This window comes from Coturnix japonica, chromosome 2 (assembly GCF_001577835.2).
Source record: "Coturnix japonica isolate 7356 chromosome 2, Coturnix japonica 2.1, whole genome shotgun sequence".
NCBI classification, from domain to species: Eukaryota; Metazoa; Chordata; class Aves; order Galliformes; family Phasianidae; genus Coturnix; species Coturnix japonica.
This window is the reverse complement of record NC_029517.1, coordinates 115,289,684-115,311,101: the sequence shown is the minus strand read 5'-3', so window position 1 is coordinate 115,311,101 and position 21,418 is coordinate 115,289,684. Positions and strand designations below refer to the sequence as shown.

Here is a 21,418-nt window from a genome sequence, read left to right as displayed (position 1 = left end):
GGATAGAATGGAGGCACCCGGGGCTGTGATGTCAGCAACTGGGGTCAGTGGGATCTCATTGTTTCCCATCAATGGCTTTGATCCCGATGTCCTCACAAGATAAAGTAAGAATGAGAGGCCAAATGTTTATTACTTTAAAGTGGTTTCCTGTATAATTATTAATTTCCATTAAAAAAAAAACGGATGGGAAAGATGAGGAAACATCAGTTTATATCACATACCAGACTCACAGGCAGAGCCTAGAGAACGATGAAGCTCCTTTCTACTTCTGTTTGTGTGGCATGATAGATGCTGAGCAGACAGAAGTCCTAGTCCCTGCCTTGAAGCACAGATAATCCTTGGCTGGGACACCCAGTAACTTACATCTAGTGCCTCAGAACTGATTATTTGATGTATTTGTCTGGCTGAGGCATTTGCTCAAGGCTGAAGTTCTGCTTTAAGTTCTGCTTATCTATGATAAACATACTGGGTGTTCCTCTTCACGACTTCAAGACTTCAATAAATAAGAGCAACAAGAACAGGCATCCTTGAGATAGCGGCACAAATCCAAGGCAGAAACCAATTAGAAAAGACTATGTGTCCTTAGAAAGCCTGTGTCCCTGTGTTCAGATATGGATAAAGTGAGTGGGACGCTCCCTAAATGACCACCAAAGACCCCCATGCTAGAGCAGAGTATTCAAATCTATTTATGTAACCTTCTACTTACGTAATCTTATGAATATATAATAGGTAGCATGACTTATGTATTAGATAGGTGCATTCTGAACATTTTTGACTTTAAATAGAAGCCAGTGTGAAAACTCAGCACACTTGATTTGATATAACAGCTCACACAGCCCCTGTGCCACACACTGCCCTGCTAACAGTGAGGCTGTGCAGTCATTGGGAAATCCACCTGTGCTGCAACACATGCCTTTAAAGGCCTAGAAATGAGAAATTCATCAGGAATGGAGGAGTTTGCAAATATGCAAAACTTGATCATAGAATCATAGAATGGTTTGGGTTGAAAGGGACTCTTTGGATCATCAATCTCCATCCCCCTGCTCTAGGCGGGGACACCTTCCACTAGAGGTTTTTACTGTTTTGTTTCAGAGCCCATGCATTACTCCAGCCACAGACTTCATAGTTCAAGTCACTGTGTCCTTTACAAATAACTTCAGGAGACAAGTTTTCCCTCCTGCTAGCAGCTGCTCCAACCCATCTGGTACTTTCTTGTGCAGTCCAGTGCTCAGTAGAGCTGGTTGCTGTTACTCCTCCCAATGTCTTAATGTCTTCATGACCAGCTTGGAAGCTGCACATCACTCCAAACTTCTGTCTGCACCCACAGTCTGTAGAGATGGTAAGGCATCACTCAACCAGCCCTGAATGATCCCATTACATTGCAGACCAGCCCTGACTGCAGCTCACACAGGGGCAGCAGTTGGAGCCCTTTCAAAGTGCCAATGATTCACAGTGGGATCAGCCTCGTGCTCCAGGGTGAGCAAAGAAGTCAATTGTTCTGTATTTGGCCAGACTAAGAGCAGATAAGAGAAGGGTTAAACATTGCCCTCAAACCAAGGTCTAGGTTTTGTCTTTTAAGCATAGGATTGGGAAATTGCCTGGGATTGTAGTAAAGAGTGATTTTAAAGATCAGGTTCTTGTTTGGCCAGGTCCAGAGCCTGTGTTACAGGATGGCTGCAATGATTTAAGTATTTAGGGCTGCAGAAATAGTCAATGCAATCAAATCTAAAAACAAACAAACAAAAAAACCCAACCAGCCAACCAACCAACCAAAATAATACTATCGAAAAAACCCAACACCTTCCCATAAATACCCGACATCAATTCTGTACCACAGAGAAGGACCAGCAATAAAACCGAGCTGCTGCTGCTGCAACTCAAAATGGGTTCCAAAAGTCATTCATCCTCCTGGACTGAGTAAAACAATTCAAGGTGAGAACTGTATATTTCTCCAATACACTGCAAATCAATATGTATGATAGAGGCACATAGGAAGCCTCACACTGACAGTTTGGGTACCTACACACAGATAGACAGATTCCCTTGTTTCAGCACTGAACAATGAATAATAAAATATTACCTCTCTCTCTCTCCCCCCTTCCCTTCCCTTCCCTTCCCTTCCCTTCCCTTCCCTTCCCTTCCCTTTTTCCTTCCCTTCTTTTCCCTTCCCTTCCCTTCCCTTCCCTTCCCTTCCCTTCCCTTCCCTTCCTCTTTTGACCTATAATAGTTGTTAAGAGAAATGCCTGGACCTCTTTCTCCCACTTCTGGAGCACTATGTCATGATCGGCCTTATAGGAGACAATGACTCAACTGGTATACTTCACATATACTCATTAATGATGGTGTTCCGTGTTTTCAAGACCAGTTCCATTGGGTCATCCTTTTGAAATTCTGTTTCTAAGTCAGATGCATTTAAACACATATAACTAAAATATTTTTATATTCTGCATTTGTCAGTCAAAAATATCCAGTGTTATTCTTGTCTGCGCTGCTACCTGCATCATTCCTCCAGCACAATCCTACAGTATAAAATACATAGATCCCACTTTGATCAATAGGATGCTACACTGGCAGGCACTGTATAGACGAGGGATGGCACAGCACACTGAGAAGATACCTTTGGGGTGCCCTCACAGGGTAGAATTCCTGGTTATGCCATGGCGTGGGTCTCTGCACTTTGTATGGGATGACCAAAGTCCCAACACGACAAGCTGAGGCCTGCTGGTCTCTGACCCTCACAAATCTCCAGTGATAATGAAGTCACACAAACAGAGATAAAGGGAACAAAGAAATGTTGAATTAACTCATGACAAGGAGGTGCTAGACATCATCAGGAGTATGAGCTGAGCCCAAGCTCATCACCAGCACCAGATTCGTGTTATCTGGTTTGAAAGGAGTGAACACAGAGCACAAGTAGAAGTATAAAAGATGTAATAAACAACTCCCCGCATGAACTCAGACTTACCATCAGCTGGCTTGTAGGGGACAAACTGCCCTTTGGCAGGAACAGCCCTGCTACTAACTGCCAGGGAAGAGGCTTTACAGCCCAGCGTGGCTCAAGCTCTGAAAGCAGAATCAAAGGGCTTTGGTTTTCCCCTTTCAGGCACAGCATGGTTGGCTGCCCATCCCTGTGCAATGGGTACCACTGCAGCTGTGCTTCTCACAGACAGACTGCTCTCATTTGCAGAACATGCAGCCTGAAGAAAGCACCAGGCAGTGTGCTCTGGTACTCCTTGCACAAGTTTTCAAGTCTCTCCTATTTGCCCTTGTATTGAATCCTGTACCTTGGACCCAGCTAAGGACTTGCTTCATGAGAGGCACTCATCCAAAGACTGAGGAGACATCACCTCTGGTCTTGACAGCCTGGATCTGCCCATCATCGACTTGTTAGCACCTATTGACTTCTGCTCCAAATCTTTCTGCCAGATTGAATTTCCACCAACTGAACATCCCTTCCAGTCCTTACTTACTGCTTCTCTCAAATCTGCATCTAGGCAGAGCCTCAAAAATCATGGGCATTCGACATGACAGTATCCATTCAATCAATGGGTGCGGTGTTGGGACTGCTCTCCCACTTCTCCTCACCACTCAGCTGCAAACATCCCAGGATTTACACTTGACCTTTTGATGTGATGACACAGGGGAAGGTCACACTTACAGCTTGCTTTGTCCTTTGGCCCCCAGTATCTACAGTAGACCGCATTACACTGACTGATAAGGACGGATACAAACTATCCGTAGTCTGCAGCCAATTCTAAAGCACGGAAACACAGCATGTTAGGATGAGATTCTGGCTGTGGAATAAATAGGTTGTTACATAGCCAGCAGTGCCTCACTGCTTGCCAGACAGCTTAAACAAAGGAAATGTAAGTGACAGTTCTTAATACCACATTGGGTTTGTGGTCATAGGGGTCACAAGGCTTTTATTGATGGGAGAGGCAGAACTTCCAAGAAAAGCTAATGTACATCAAAGTGTATTTACTTCCTCTCAGCTCCATTAGTTAGATTAGTTAATTTTTAATTTATGACTTCATTTATGTATTGGCTCAATACTGGGATTTCTGCCAAATTTAATTCCTCTTTTTTTCCTCTATGTAGTCACATGTTTCTCCCCTTCTTGTGAAGGCTTACATCTTTATTTTCATTAGTGCAGAGCAATAGATGCTCCTCCCAGTTTTAATCATCAGCCATGTTCTGTTTGCATAATTCTTAGTATTATTTTCCCTTGTTTCTAGCAGAAGACATGAACATTTTGCCTTTCAATATCAACCCCGTGCAGTGACAGAGCATCTTCTTCCATCCTACCAGAACCAGCATCAACTTCTAAGTACAGTCAGAAAGAGCTAAAACACCACAGATTCCATGACTGCACCTCACTGCTGCCCATAACTTACAAGCAAATACTTCCTAGATACATCTTTTCTGTTACTCAGGTTCCAAAGTTGGAATGGCATAATGGACTTGATGATCTTCAAGGTCTTTTCCAACCTGGGTAATTCTATGATTCTATGATTTTCTGCTGTAGAGAACTGTTGTAGCAGGGGTTTGGGCTGGGCGATCTCCAGAGGTCCCTTCCAACCCGTACAATTCTGTGGCATGGACAAGACTGAAGTTCTCTAGTGCTGTATGTTTTATGTTGTCTCTTATAAACAGAGACAGACAAAGTTGTTAACGTTCTTCCAATTAGAGCAACCAAAGATACCCCTGACTTCTTTTCATCATGCTCCTCCAAATGACTAAAATGCCCACTTAAAATCCCTCAAGCCAGAACTAAGGTTGAAATAATATGCCTGATATTTCATCTTCCACTTAGTATAGCAAAAGACATTGTAAACAACAATATAATTCTGCCAAAATATCACTGTTTGGCAACTCAGTGTTTCAACGTTTCAAGCCGGCAATGAACAGGTAAGAACTATTTTCTGGTGCGATGTACATTACTTATGATATACACCACTTCTAGCTTCCCATAGCTAGTGTCCAGATGATGTTATTGTAAAAGTCCTGAATGGCAAATACAAGATATACAAACACCAGCCCCCACTGCCACAAACACACTTGACTCCAGAAGCCTCCAGCCACGTGTCTCTGCCACAGCCTACAAAGTATTTTTATATTCAAGACAGGGCAATCTTCAGTGTTTTAAAACCCCTAAAAATCACTACATTTGCTTTTCTGCATGCCTGCTAAGGACTCTTAGCTGAAGAAGTGCTCCTAAAACACTGTAAAGTTGTTACATTAGCAGGCTGCACAACTGGAATGACTTTGAGCAGCACCTCCTCAATCTATGACCATAAAATATAACGGTATTGATTTTCCAGCTCCATTCTACCAAGTGCTGAACATCCTGAGCCCATGCCAGAAGAGCACTTAAATACATTCTTATTCATGCAAAGAGTTCAGCTGAAGCCAAGGTCTGAGATCCTCGGCCTTTCATGTCCCTTTCATGGCACAGAAGACAAAGGTTGTGATGAGAGATGGACACCAGCATCAGTATAGAGGTCACGTGCCAGTCTGCTTCCAAAATATCCCTATAGAGGCAGTGGTATGGGGATACATTGCCAGTGCTGGCTGACAGCCTGCTGTTATTGACTTTTCCAGCTCTCTTGCCAGAGTGGCACAATTGCCCAACATCACTGCCTAGATATTACCCTTGTGTACATGAATGGAAGCAATCTCTACCATCATAGAATCACAGAATCATAGAAAGTCCTGGGCTGAGAAGGACCACAGTTATCATGTAGTTCCAACCCCCTGCTATGTGCAGGGTCACCAACCACCAGACCAGGCTGCCCAGAGCTACATCCAGCCTGGCCTTGAATGCCTGCAGGGATGGGGCATCCACAGCCTCCTTGGGCAACCTGTTCCAGTGCATCACCACCCTCTGTGTGATAAACATCCTCCCAATTTCTAACTTAATTTCCCCTGTTTTAGTTTAATACCATTCCCCCTTGTCCTGTCGCTATCAACCCATTTAAACCGTCATTCCCACTCCTGTTTATGTGCTCCCTTCAAGCACTGGAAGGCCACAGTGAGGACTCCCTGAAGCCTTCTGTTCTCCAAGCTAAACAAGCCCAGTTTCCTCAAACTTTCATCATAGGAGAAAATATCTGAAAAATTATCAAAGACCTTGAGATGCTCCCATTTTCCAGGCTGGAAAACCAGCATCACTGAATCCCCAAACTCACAGCAAACGCTCTGGAAAGAATAACCTTGAGAAGAACACACAGGACTTGACTACCAAAAAACAAAGCTATGGAGAGATTCTTTGTGCATTCTGCAAGCAAATAAGCAAATGAAATACATGCATACCAAAAGTTTTCTGTTCATAATACAATGTTCAAACAATACAGGAGATTAAGTATTGATTATTACAATTATTTTATCAAGAAATATGATGATGTATGGAGTGGTAACTATCTCAAGCAGCCCTTCCTTTTCTAGAGGAGTGATAGCACTGGTACAAAGAACAGTCGGGACCCCTTCAGGATTTGCTGTCTGCAGATCAAGTGATAAAGGTTGACGGCTGGGAGGAAAGGAACGTGAACTACAAGGGCTGAACTCTTTGGAGTGTTTTTCTTTCAGCTTTTTAAACAACAAAGGTTGTTTACATTAGGTATTCTGGTATCACCTCACAGCTGTTATCTCAAACCTCCCTTCACAGGAGAATCCATCAGCGAGGAGCCGCGACTCAGGCAGTTTCCAAAGAGATACAACCCAGTTACAACACAACAGTACTAGAAGTGTTTCTATAAAGTTTGAAATGTTTTTAATATGTACATTCTTCGTCAATATCAAAGTAGTGCTTTTTCTCTCGCACGTTTTCTTTAGACTTCTAAAAGGGCATCAGAAATACAGTTTTCATTGCCTTCCAAATCAATGCACAGGTTGTGGTTACCTCCGTAACAAGCACATATGAGTTCTGTACACCTCCCCATCCCCACAAAAGGAAAATATGCCATGAGTACCCGATTACACAGCATCACAACAAGATTAAATTACACGTACAAATAATTCCAGAGTACTTAAAAAAAAAACGAACCCCAACATGTTGGATTGATGAAGCCATTCCATGCATTCAATAACAAAAAGGAAAAGAAAAAATAAAGTAGGCTGTTGTTTCTTTAAATGGTGTTTTTCTATGTTGGTTCCAAAGTCTGGAGTCAGTGTATCATTAAGAGTAACCGTTGCTGGAGCCATAGGAACACGACAATACACAGATAACCAAGTCTCTATTCATAGACAATACGCTATACTGTTACTACCTCTTCAATGAGTGTCAAACAAAGCCAGGTTTGCTTTCTAAGACATGGAAACCGCATGGTAAGAAAACAGTAAGAGGCGCTGCTCAATAGGTAACAACATTTGGAAAGGAAGGCTACGTATTGATACCATCCTGTTTGGGAGCAGCACTTTACCAGCAGGGCTCCTACCTTGTTTGTTTGATAGTTTTGTTTTTCCAGACAGAGCTATGAGCATGTGAACCCAAGAACACCACCAACTGCGCCATGAAGAGACCAAAACCCAGCTGTACGCAGTGACTCTGCTCTGGGACAGTCCCTCCCTCTGTATCGCCTCCAAGAGCAGCCCATCGCACAACATACAGATTGAAAGGAGACCTTTCTGAAAGTACATTACAAACCTGAATTCAAAGGGCGATCTCTAGCCAAGAAAATGTAAAACTAAAGTATTATTTACACACATACAACTCTGTACGATTTTGTAACATCCCATTTGTGTGTCAGCCTTCGGATACTCCTTGAAAACTGTACCTCAGAGCTCTCTATTTAGCTTATGAGAATCCTGCCTGACAGCCATCAGCATCAGGCATTATCCCCCCAGCAAATTAATGAGTACTGTTAATATGCTGAATTTATTCTGACAAGTGGGTTTAGAGGTCACCCGATCCTGACACACAGGCGTCAATACCTGTGTAAATTAGTATTCATTTATTGGCAAAGTTGACCACCAGCAAGGTGCATTTTCGGTACAAGTAAAAACAGCTTGCTTCATTAACTAATCATGTCCTGTAGCAGTTAACAATTCTGCTCAAGGTAGAAAACCAGAAGTCAATCACCTAGAAACATCTCGGTTTCTCTACAAATGCCAGCAGGTGATGTTAATCACCCTCTGCATCAAACAGTTTGTTGTAAAGGCTATTTACAGTGTCCATGGCTGAGCATGCACCTTACAGACACAAACACAGCTGTCAGGTCGTTACCACGTAGTTACACAGTGCCTGAAAATGACAACACATCTTAAACACCATTTTAATTAACAGTTTCAAGCAGGAAATGTTCTTTATTTTTCGTAACTGCTATACTTGAGTTAATGTCTGTCTTTTCTTTATAAAAACACAAACTCCTGTTCAGAAGTCCAGACAATTCTACACACTACAGGTTAAGGCAGTAAAAAAAAAAAAAAAGGACGTGTTCCTGATAACTGGTCTTGCTGATGTCAATTAAAGCTGTCTGAAGCCACTGCAGTTCTCCAACAGGTCATCGAAATCCCACATAATTTGTCGAGTGAAAGAAGTTCACCTTATTTTGAGCTTTAGCAGTAGAGAATAAAAGAGAATTGGGTGCGGTAAATGAGTAAGTTTCAAGGGAAGAGAACATCTGATCTCAATTCCTTGCATGATTTTAGGAGTTCAAAGTGTTACAGTTTTGGATGGGAATTTGAATCAACCGAGAACTACAGCAAACGAAGCAGAAAAACCCATTATTATGCAGGTGACTGCGTTCTTAACAATATATTGTTATCTTCAACATTTCAAGTAAGGTAAGAGACATTATCAAAAATAACTTCATGGACCATACTTACGTTTCAAATCACATTCTCAAACTTGTAACCCAAAGTAGTTTTATTGTGTTAACTTTGTATACAAGCCACGAAGGCCTGACTTGTACAAATAATTACGATTTGCACTTGTGACTCCTGCAATAGCTAGCAGACTCGCTAACCGACTTACTGTAAGGATATGGCAGAGTACATGTTAAGTCAAAGCACTTTGATTTAGGCATGAAACAAATTCAAATGGTTGACATTCTGTGCTTCTACTGCATCACCCACAAGAGAGGCAAGAAACACCCACTATTGTACAGACAAATATTTTTTTTTTACAGATAATCCTTCCTTGAAATTAACTTTTTATCCGCAGCAGTAGATGAGAATATAATCTGTTGTAAACAGGGCACTGTGTTTTAAAACCAGTTCTTATTTAAGATCTCTCTCCAAAAGTTGGAAAAACGGACTCTTCAGAATGTCTTGTAGCACGTTCTGTTTTCTATATTATAAAGTTACTCTCCTTTGATTCCTTTTTGAAGATGTGTGTGTTCACAGCAGTTCTGTTTTTAAAAATTGTTTGAAACTTATATAAAATTCTGTACATGTTCACAAATTATTGCATAAACAGCATAATCTTCATGACAGTATTCAGCAACGCATGTCCATCTCCGCAAGTTCACGTTTCCCTCCTTGCTTTTTTCTTCTTTTTAACTTGTTTGGGGGATTCCCAGCTTTCTTCAGACTTTGCTAGAAAATAGAACATAACTACAGAGTCACAACTGAGAACAGTGAGACAGACTTTCATGTTTACATCCTATGTTAAGATAAAGCAAGAAGCATCATTTTTGAGGGAGACTACCGCTTATCTGTTGTACCAAACAGGCTAATTTGAAGTGTCTCTAAAACAAAGTCTGCTAACTCCAACCTATTTTTATTACTTTTTTTTTTTTTAAACACCATAAATAATAAAATGAATGATTTTCTGTAATGTTACAACCCATCCAATAAGATGGAACACGACTAGCCATCATTATTATTAACTAGAAATAATCTAAGTGTACACAATGTTAACTGTTCACTTTCATAGGATTTTAACCACTGACTCCCTTCCTTGGAGGTATTCAAGGCCAGGCAGGATGGGGCTCTGGGCAGCCTGACCAAGTTGGTGGCAGCTCTGCCTGTGGCAGAGGGGTTGGAATTAGATGGGTTTTAAGGCCTCTTCTAACCCAAGCCATTCTATGATAATCCCACAACACTTACAAGTCAAAAGATTAGTGTTTAAAATAATAAACTATATTAAGATGCGGTTATACGCTATCCAGAATCAAGTAAAGCAGCAGTGTAATTTTATTAAAATAGATAGCCTTAGAACATGCTGGCTGACAGAAGTACTAAGTCAGGTGAAATATTTATCTGTAGAACAGAAGATATTCTCCTGAATCGCCAAGGCTGGAATTAGTCACAAAAGCCTTCCTAATTCAGACCCAGAGCAATAAGCAGGATATTGACAGCTGCTTAGTCACAGCATAGAACTCCAGTCCTGATGGTGAACAGTGCAGCCAAATGTCTGTCAAGGATCAGACAAGGCCAACAAATGTTTTCAGTCATTCAAGCATATAGAGTTCGTTTTTCTTCATGGCGAAAAGACATTTGCCAAACTAATTAAGTGAAAGCTATAATATCACAAGATCCATACCTAAAATACATACATACATAGCTGATGTGCTACCCTACACCCAAACCCCAAGGCAAAGCACTGACTATACAAATTCTATGGAAAAAAGCCAACACACAAAAAGCCACACCCTAAATCCAGACCAAAGGACTGTACTGACATACTTACTCTGGGGAGGAGGCACACTGTTTTGCTTAATACTGGGACTAGAAACATCTGTCTCTTGCAGCATCTGTGGCACTTGGGAAGCAATCTTGACAGAATCACTCTCTGATACAATTACAGATGGCTCAGTAGAAACAGCAAGAGAAGGAGCCTCCTCAGGCTGTTGGAAAGAAAGAATACAATTTCCCAAAAGTTTACCATGCCATACATCAGTAAGGTTTTCTTACACGTTCTTATATTACTACTTAGCAGCTGCTGGGAAGATGGCATTGAAAAAACAGTATTAAAAACCCTTAAAATTCAAATCAAGGCCGCAACACTGACTGCCATCTAGTGCCAAAACTTTTAGTTGCATACAAGCAAAGCCACACAAACTAATTCCTCTTAATAAAAAAAAAAAAAAAAACAACAAAAAAACATCATGACATGTTAAGAAAGGGAGAAACAATCCCAAAGTCACTAAAAACCTAAAAAGATACTAAAATGCATATTCAGAGTAAATGGAAGTCACTGACATACATGTTTTGTTTCAAGGCAAGATGGTTAGGTTCAGTTGTATGACTAAAAAATTTCCAATTATCTGTTCTATTTTGAAGGTTGCCACCAGAGAGCTGAACTGTAACTGTAGCTTATTGGGTAGCACCTAAGGGATTTAAAGTGCAGTAAAACAGAAGTTGAAGTAAAAATAAAAGAAGATATTTCACTAGGAAAGTCAGAGAAAAAAAAAAAAATGACTACATGATCCCATGGCAGGCAACCCACTGACAAAGAGGCTTCAGATAACAATATACTACAATAAAATTGAGCATCAGTCAAGAAACAAACTTAAGGACACTATTTAGAAGCAATAGCTACAATTGTGCCACAATAGCAACAATGTGAAACTATCAGAGCATAATGTTATGTCTATATCCAGTACTCAGTGCAGATGTGCACAGTTCTGAGATTACCATTATTAGTTTATAGCATCGTCATCATTAATGTAAAAAAAAGTTGCTTACATCATACATAAATTTCTATAATCTTTTATGAATAGAGAAGTTTGCTGCACAGTTGATACAAGTCTGAAAAGGGAGCTACTGTCACAGAGCATGACGTTAATTATAGTTGCCATCTCAAAACTATTACAAATGAAAGATTTTCATCAGTCTCTTGATGTAAGACTCTTCAGCAGCATCTGTGGCGATAGAGCAAGGCGAAATGGCTTCAAGCACAGGGAAGGTAGATTTAAGTTAGATATAAGGAAAATATCCACAGTGACAGCGGGGAGGCACTAGAACAGATTACCTAGCCTTGTGTTTAATGCCCCACCCTTTGAAACTTCCAAGGTGAGGCTGGATCAGGCCCTGGGCAACCTGCTCTAGCTGTGGTGTCCTTGTGTATTGCAGGGGAGTTGGACTAGATGACCTTCAGAGGTCCCTTTCAACTCTAAAGATTCTATGATCCTATGATCCTTTGAGAGTTGTACTTTCTGAAAAAATATACTGGAGGTTTCCGTTAGCATGCGCAGCCTAATGTATAAATAAGTGAATGTATTATGTGGGGAACTATTACCAGATTAAAAAAAGGAAAAAGTGCTCAGTGTCTTCCTGTTTCTGGTCTTCATTAGGCCACAAGTTGTATCAGAGGAAGTTTAGGTTAGATATAAGGAAAAACTTTTTCTCTCAGAGAGTGGTCAGGCACCGTAATGGCTGCCTAGGGAGGTGGTGGAGTCGCTATCCCTGGCAGTGTTCAAGAGGCATCTGGATGAGGAGCTATGAGATATGGTTTAGTGGCTTGTGGTAGCAATGGTAATGGGAGGACGGCTGGACTAGATGATCTTGTAGGTCCTTTCCAACCTTGTGATTCTATAAAATTCTGAGTAACTAGTTTGTGTACTCTAATATTAGATTTATTTCCCTCATACTTAGTTCTCATGCTCCTTCTCCTTGTATTTGCTTCTCAGCCTCCAAAATATTTGCTCAAGAAGAGATCATCTCTGGCAGAAACTCAGGTCATCCACTGCAGTCTTCAGTTAAAGACTACTTCTAAAACTTTTTGTAACAAGGAAGTCAAAAAACATCAGAAAACCACTTAGCATAAGCGAAATTGCAGAAAAGCCAAATTTGATGTCAAAGCATCTTGAAAACAACTGACAGGTCATTGACAGGATTGCTTAAGTCTAAAAAACAGCCAGTACACAATCCTGGCTTACAACAGAGCTGATGCTGTTTAACCATTAAGTTGGGACTAGTTTTAATTACTAAGCAATGAGGTAGTCTGCTGAAACTGAGCTAATGTTTGAGAGTGCTTCTCAAGTCATACATTCTCAACATGCAGTTTCTCCAGCTTTTCTCTATTGACCTGCAGCCTTCCATATAGGACTCCATTCTAATATTTTGATTCACATATTAAGACTCCAATATCTTTAGTAACAAATGCTTACTTGCTGAAATGAAAAACTCAGTATTCTGAGGTACCATCTCACTGGTACTGTTTGTTCCTTATGGAGTACAAAATACTATCAGAAATATTGACTATTTTACTCCTTCCTGAAGTGTGATGCTGGGGGGACAACTCTACCTAGCAGATCTATTTGGAGAAAGATTAAAGAACTTGTATTCTGTGTATACATTTAAACTGTGAGCCAAAGCAAACAGTCCATTTGTGAACTGGTTTAAAGACAACTCAGAATGAAGAATTACCAACTTACTGTATCCTGTTTGCGAAGAAGCCAAAAAATATACTAAGGTTATAGTCTTGTACCCTTACCTATTTATTCTTAGGTTCTCAGATTTCAAAGTTTTAGCCAATTATTCAAAGAAATGAAAAAATCCAACCTGGAAAGTCAAGAAAAGGACTACTGTTTGAGCAAATAATGTTTTCAGAGTGGATGCCTCTTTTGAAAACTCATAACTGACCTGTACTTAATAACTTCAATCTCTTGATCACCTTCATATTAATAAAAGTAATTCAAAGTAGTATTCTTACAGTAACACTACCATACACAAATTGATGTTGCAATACATCTTAAACGTTTCAAAATCAGAAATCACACAATTTTGTCTTCCTACCTTAGCTGGTTCACTAGTACTTATGGTCTTCAGAGAAAAAGCTATTTCCTGCTGTGGTTTAGCTTTTGAGGTATCCTCATGAAATTCCCCTCCAGCTTCTCTGTCCAGTTCCTCAGTGTCCTACCAAGCGGGAGGGGGAGGGGAAATGGAAGCCTTTTAATATCTGATATTTAACTAGAACTCTTGATAAGAATTATCTTTTACAATTGTTGTGACGGGACAATCTCAGACTAAAAACATGACAACCACAAGAAGCAAATCCAAAGTAAGTATGACTGAAGTACTGCCTTCCCCCCTCCAATTTAACTATCCTGCCAGATTCAACTGAGAATTCCTTTTTTTGTGAAGAACATAAGTTATGAATGGCTGCCACCAGAGGCAGAAAAGCAGGATGTATTCTCAGCATGCCCTGACAAAAGATTTTTCCTACTTGAAAAATACTTGTTTTCAGCTATTCAAACACACTTCAATTGCCAAGTGCAACCTGCTTTTGCTATTTATACAATAAACGTGTTTCCATAAATCCAGCAGAACTACAACGTATTTACCAGTCAATTCATAGAATCAATCAAATTAAAGGAAATGCTGACAAATTAAACTCTCATGCAAAAGAGTAGTAGACTTCACAACAAATAAATCAATTTCATCTTTCTCTGATTTTGGAATTCCTCACAAACTGATCTTACTCCATTTACCTGTGAAGGAGAGTTAGCTTCTTCACCTTGCTTCTTCTTTTTCTTCTTCTTTTTCTTGGACTTCCCACTTGTAGAACTTTGAAGAACTGGCTCTGCTTTTTCTCTTTCGTTATCTAAAGCCTTTGATATATAAATAAGATATATTTAATAACCTTTTCATATGCTATACATAAATTACCGGCTGCAATGCCTGTAACTACCCATAAAACTGGAAGCAAATCTTATCTGTTCATTTTGGGAAGACCACACTCTTTATACACTCTCTAAAAGCGGAAGTACAGGAGCTGGGAATGAAAAATGCAGCAGAGAACAATGGACTGGTGGTACAGAAATGCTGCTTTTCTCAACATTATTTTTTTTGGTGTGAAGTGTTTATGAAGAGAAATCCAAATCCTTGATTAGTACACAATGAAAGGTAATACCTTACGTTATGGTGGGACAGCAAGATTTGATGTGGAGCTAATTGATTGGTTTCTATTTTACCTATTAGCAACATCCATCTTTACACATTAACAAAATTACGATGTTCTTATCAGGGTAAAGGAGATGAGAGATTACCTTTATCATCACTTTTAAGTTGCTTTAAGAAATGGGAGCGGTAAGGGCAAAGTCTTGGTGCTAAGGAGAAAATATCACCTTTTACCTTCTGAACATCAGATAATGCCTCTTCAGGCTGTGGAACAGAAGCAACTTTTTCTTCATCTACCCAGTTTCCCCACTCTTCCGCTGGTGCGTTCCAATCAGAGCTAGGATCAGCAGAAGAAAGTCCATCTACAAAGATCAAGGAGATTTTCAGGAATGTTTTCGTACTTTAGAGGTGCTCCTTGAGGCTTCAAAAATAATTAAAAAAAAAAATACTATGCAAAGAACTCTCCCTGATGCTGAGATATAAAGAGGCATTTCCCTGTATTTCCAAAAAAATTAAGTATGTAGACTTTGGCAAGTAATGAGTCAGTTCTGATAGGATTACAAACTAGACACAGCATCAGCTATCTAGATGCAATTTAGAAAACTCACATGGGCAATGAAGGACAAATTTAAGTAAAGTTCCTTATCTCAATTTTTTTCTAGTTTGTGAAGGAATTTGGATGAGCTGTGAATAACAATAATGTTTAGAAATGAATTTTTAAAAGTAACTTATCTAAAACTGTCTTACTGAGCAAATGTCTTCTTGTAACAGACATTTCTTAAAATGTTAGAAGAAATAAGGTATTAAAGCCCCAATTCCATTTTGCTAGTATTGTCATTTTACAATGGTACATTATGACAGCAGGATGACAAGTTTATTTGTATACAGATTAAAAAGCCTAGAAGGGAAGAACTCAGCCTTTGACAGCCTGCTTAGCAGAAATCTATAGCAAGCTTCTTGCAAAACCGAGCAGCTTGTAAGACATGATATAAACACAAAATGAAAGACTATCAGCAATAATATTTCTTGCCCTCGGTCAATGCCAAATGTGAAGATGCAAACAGTCTGCCAGCTACAGGAGAATTCAATTTAAATACGTGAAAACGTACGTAAGAAAAAATAATTAAACCAACTACATTTACTAACAAATACTCTGAAAACAAAAGTACAGTAGGATTTTAAGATTACTTAGGATTTCTTTCCCCTCATCTCCTGCATAAATATGACCTAAACTTCCTACTTTGAAACATTAACATTAAAATTAACTGATCTGAAAGAAATTACTACGCAGTGTAATGCTCAATAAGCTTTGTCTAAGAAACTAATGGTGGAACAATAAAGAAAAAAATACAATCTTTTCAATAAAATATAAAAATTCAGTTTCTGCACACGCAGCTACCTTCCTTGTATTGAACCTGATAAGCCAGCAAGGTATATTGACATATCACTTAGAGCTGAAGTGCATTACTAGGAACAGGGAAATAATGGAACTTCAATTACTTGGTATCTATGAATAAACTACTTGATTATAAGAAGGTATAACCATAAACATTCTATGCCCAGAAATGTGAATAAATTATATAAATTCTAAACTCATGATGTAAAACTATAACTTCTCAATGACCCACTGAAACGTGCTTCTCTAATCCTTCAACCAGATAGACAAATATGTAAAGGCAAACTCAATTACTCTACTAATGCACGATAGCAACTGGCTAATGCAAGGAGCTACTAAGTATGTACGCTGTATAGCGGTAGCAATTGCTATTTTTGTTAATGAACATTTTAGAGGAACATACTTAACCCAGACCATTCATCATCAACAGGGGGCTGAGCGTGACTTAAATCCCATGGAAAATCAGAAGTACCAGCTTGAGAAACTGATTCACTGTTGGATCCTGAAAGGGAATAAATGAAGTTATATTTGTAAGCTGCGAGCTTCCTGAATCACCTTAGATAAAGGAATTCAAAGCAAAGCAACAAAAGAAGACAGAAGACTGAAAAACAGACAAACAAAAAGTCATATTCTAAAGACTGTATAATACAAGGAAACTACAAGCTCTTCAGAATTAAATATTTCTAGAAAACTAGAGAATCAGAAAAAAGCAAAATTAGTAGACTATGGGGAGAAAAAAAAAGGGGTAATACAAATGAACTTTATTTTTATTATTATTTTAAAACAGCTTTTTTTGCCTCGGTGTTCTCTGATAACTGCCTGTCACACCACCCTCAAATGTTTTGTTTAATAGGATGGGACTGGGGAAACAACATCCCTCTCCCACTGTAAGTGAAGATCCAGTTTGAGACCTGGGGAACCTGAATATCCATAAGCCTCTGGGTCCTGACAAGATGAATTCCAGAGTCCTAATGGAAGTGGCTGATGTAGATGCCAAACCACTCTCTATGGTATCTAACAAATTGTGGCAATCAGATGAAGTCCCTGTTGACTGGAAAAATGGCACCATCACAACTATTTCTAAGAAGGGTAAAAAGGATGATTCCATGTACTACCAACCTCTCGGCCTCACCTCTGTGCCAGGAAGAGACCATGGAGCAGATCCTCCTGCAAGCAATGCTAAAATACATGGAAGACTGGGAGGTGATATGGGAGAACCAGCATGGCTTCACCAAGGACATAATCTGCTTGACCAATCAGTGGCCTTTTATAATGGTGTCACTGCACCGATGGACAAGGGAGGAGCCACTTATGTCATCTATCTGGACTTCAGTAAGGTCTTTGACATAGTATACTACAACATCCTTCTCACCTAATCAGAAAGATATGGATTTGATGGGTGGACTGTTTGACTGACGAAGAACAAGCTACCAGCTAGTAGTAGGCTGAGCGCAGGCAGTGGAGGTCAATGGCTCCACATCTACATGGGGATCAGCAACAAGTGGTGTCCCCCAAGGGGTTGATGCTGGGCCCAAAACTCTTTAACATCTTCATCTACGACACTGACAGTGGGGTCATGTACACCCTCAGCAAGTTTGAAGATGACATCAAGCTGTGGGGTAGGGTCAACGCACCAGAGGGAGGGGATGCCACCCAGAGGAGCCTAGATAGGCTTGAGCAGCAGGCACTGGCGAACCATGTGAGGTTCAACAAACCCAAATGCAAGGTCTTGCACTTGGGTCAAGTCAAGGTAACCCCCATTACCAATACAAACTGAGGATGAAAGGACTGAGCACAGCCCTGCTGAAAGAGATGTGGGGGTATGGATGGATAGTAAGCTGGACATGAGGCAGCAACGTGCCCTTACAGACCAGAAAGCCAACCATATCAAAATAAGTGTGGCCTGCAGAGTGAGGGAGGTGATCCTGCCTCTCTACTCTGTGCTGGTGAGGCCTCACCTCAAATACTGTGTCCAGATGTGGAGTCCTCAGTACAGGAGAGACATGGACCAGTTGGAGCTCATCCAGAGAAGGGCCACAAAAATTATCCACAGAATGGAACACCTCTCCTATGAGGACAGGCTAAGAGAGCTGGGGCTGTTCAGCCTGGAGAAAAGAAAGCTGAAACATGACCTGAGAGCCTTTCTATATCTAAATGGGAGCCACAGGAAAAAAGGGGACAAACTCTTTAGCAGGGTGTGCTGTGATAGAACAAGAAGAAATTGTTTCAATCTAAAATAATGAAGAGATTTAGACTGGACATAAGGAAGACATTTTTTGTTTTTGTTTTGTTTTTTTACATTAAGGGTGATGAGACACTGGAACAGGTTGCCCAGAGATGCAGTGGATGCCCTGTCCCTGGAGACTTTCAAGGTCAGGCTGATTAGGCCCTGGGCTACCTGATCTAACTGTGGTGTCCATGTTCATTGCAGGGGAGTTAGAATAAATGACCTTTAAAGGTTCTTTCCAACACTAAGAATTTTATGATTCTATGAATAACAGCATTCTTAAGATTTGCAGCCGTCTCTTCAAAATGGAAAACAATAACTTGACAACCCATAAAATTTCCATCACCTTCTATTACTTAGCTTTCAAAAAAGCAGCCTAAGATAAACAACTACTAGAAAACTTCATCATTTGCACCAGATATAGCAATTAAATTATTCACCAGTAAGAATCAAATTCTCAGTTCAAGTAAAAGTTTCCAGAAGAATAAAGGCAGCAGGACAAAGAGCAAGGCCAATACCAGCTATGATAGTGTTAGACATTTAACAACATTATTTTAGAAAAAAAGGGCAAGCAGAAACAATTTAGAAAAAAAAACCCATGAAGTTCAATTGTGAGACTAAAAGAAATTAATATACGTTATAATGAGAATTGGTTTTGAAATGAATAAGTTTAAGTAGCAAAATATGGTCCTATCTGGTTCTCTCTAATTCATAAACTCTTCTGCAAAAGATATCTCAAGTGACTGGAATCTTGCCACATTCTCATCTTCTGCCAGCTGGTCACAACAGAAAGCAGTAATATTCATTAGTATGGAATTATGACACTGTTGACTGATGTGCATCAAAGATGATGAATATACTCCATTTATGCTTCTCTCTGAATTGAAGTTGGAATGATGCTGTTGCAGATGCATCACAGATCAGTCTCTTTCTCTTAATAACTGAATTTCCTTAAGTTTCAGAGTATCAACTGAACTTGAATTCAAGTGTCACCCTTGGAAAATCAAATTTTATTAAAATGTTTTGTCTTAATTGCACAAACTTTCATTAATGGAACTGGTCTTCAGAAAGTATGGTGAATTAGACCTTGACAATCACGACTTCTTTATTAAACTGGCACAGAAGTGCACAGAGAATGAAAGGCTTGTGAGCTATAAGACAACAAGCTCCAGGTTTGCAGTTTAAAGACTGCAGAATGCAATACAAGTAGAAGTCTAAGCACGTGAGCACTTGGCTAGCTACCTCCTAGAAGAAAATAGCCACACCAAGCTCCAAGGTAATTGGAGTAAGCAAGCAAGTGCAGAAAACCTGACATACAATTCCTTTATTGCATAATAAATCACTGAAGCACTTATGTCAGTGGCGCAATACACAGGATTTGTTAGGAAGCCAGGTTTGCACTCTACAGCGATTTCACCCTTTAAAACAAGAAAACTCTGCACTTCAGCTTTCTCATCCATCCTGAAGAGCAAGGACTTGGGAATTTTACGGAACACATTTTTCAAGTAGTGCTTCCATTTCATGAAGGAAAACAAATGAACAAACCAACAATCAATGAACAGTAAAATCCCTCAAAATTCTGGGTAAACAGACCTTCCTAGAAAACAATTTTCAAATCTTCATCTTGAGATGTAGCAATATCAAGCATTGACTATCAATTTTAAAGTTACTTTATCGCATTATTGCAACATAATAAGAAAAAAGAAAAAGCTTCCCAGACTTCCACAAAGCAGGTCTTCTACTTGTTTACATTTACCACTACTATTTCAAAGGACAATTCAGAAAAGATACAAATTAATAACATTTGGCAAATTCTATTTCCATCTGGTAGGGAAGCAGAGAGAAGGATCTCTGGAAGCACATACATACCAGAAACTCCAGGAGTTAATCCAAAAGAAGAGAAAGAAGTAGAATTCTGTTCGGAGGTATTAATCCTTGCATCTACCTTCCAAGCATCTGTAGGAAAGTACAGGGGGGAAAAAAAGCCAACAAATTTCACACTGCTGGCAATATTGAAGAAGTTCGCTATTTAATGATGAACATGGTGAGAAAAACAGAGGAAGTTCTAGTCATATTAACATTCTACAAAACTGAATTATTTTGATTATTAATGATACAATCAGTGCTGATAAGTGGCGTGAATGTGTGAACATTCAGTTTGAAGTGATTTTCAAACTATCTTCCTCTCCCTACAGACTTTTCTATATGTAACAAGTTTTGTTTTTTTTTCCCCTATAAACTCTTAGAGGAGAAGCTGATTGTGTTTTGAGCTGTAATTTTCTTCACCTTTCCTTCACCTGAGCTATTAAACATCTTACGTTAGTTCTGTAGATGACATCTAGCTTACAGAAAATTGCTTATTATGTTGTATTTCTGACAAATAGGTGCTGATGGAAAATTAGGACATTTAATTGACTCTGAAGCATAAAGCAGAAAACAAGACAAAATACCAGTGACACAATTGTGTTAAAAGAAACAGACGGTAAGACCCTGATTACAAATAAAAGCTACCAGGCATTTAACAAACTACAAAACAGAATAAATCAGGATGGGAGGGATCTCAGAAGGTTCCTAGTACACCCTCCTTCTCAACACAGTCAGCTCAGAGGTCAGACCAGGATGCACAGCATTCTATCCAGCTGGGTATTAAAGACTTCTAAGGATGAAGACTGTGGCTACTAAGAAAGGCTGTGCAAGGGCTGTTCAATCTTAATGCCGCCTATTTATTACGTTGCCCCACGATGTCAGAGGCAGATGTTGGTAGTATGGCAGTAAAGGATGAACTCCCTCCAATATTCCCTTACATTTGCTGCCATGTGACAGGTGACAGCAGAAAGGTAGTCTGACAACACAATATTTGACATGGTAACGCATATGAAGCAAAGGTGTGTCATTGAAATTCTCCATGCCAAAAAAATTGTACCCACTGACATTCATGGATGCTTGATAAATGTACATTTCAGCTGTGGCAAAAGTGATATAAAAGACAAACCACATTCAGCTCATCTGCA

The 21,418-nt window shown here is 39.7% G+C and overlaps 1 protein-coding gene across 3 annotated transcripts in view; it reads right to left on the bottom strand.

Moving 5' to 3' along the window:
- Positions 1 to 6,746: 6,746 nt before the first annotated feature.
- Positions 6,747 to 21,418, bottom strand: part of MTDH (metadherin) — a 33,047-nt gene continuing 18,375 nt past the window's right edge. Inside the window, exons 7-13 of one of the 3 annotated variants that reach the window (XM_015856102.2) lie at positions 20,277 to 20,363; positions 16,584 to 16,682; positions 15,019 to 15,146; positions 14,376 to 14,495; positions 13,681 to 13,800; positions 10,631 to 10,787; positions 6,747 to 9,534 (exon numbers count right to left, since the gene is read on the bottom strand). In XM_015856102.2, coding sequence (XP_015711588.1) covers positions 9,464 to 9,534; positions 10,631 to 10,787; positions 13,681 to 13,800; positions 14,376 to 14,495; positions 15,019 to 15,146; positions 16,584 to 16,682; positions 20,277 to 20,363 — 782 coding nt within the window. In that variant the 3' untranslated portion in view covers positions 6,747 to 9,463. The remainder of the gene's footprint in view (positions 9,535 to 10,630; positions 10,788 to 13,680; positions 13,801 to 14,375; positions 14,496 to 15,018; positions 15,147 to 16,583; positions 16,683 to 20,276; positions 20,364 to 21,418) is intronic. The other 2 variants (XM_015856104.2, XM_015856103.2) reach the window with 2 other exon arrangements.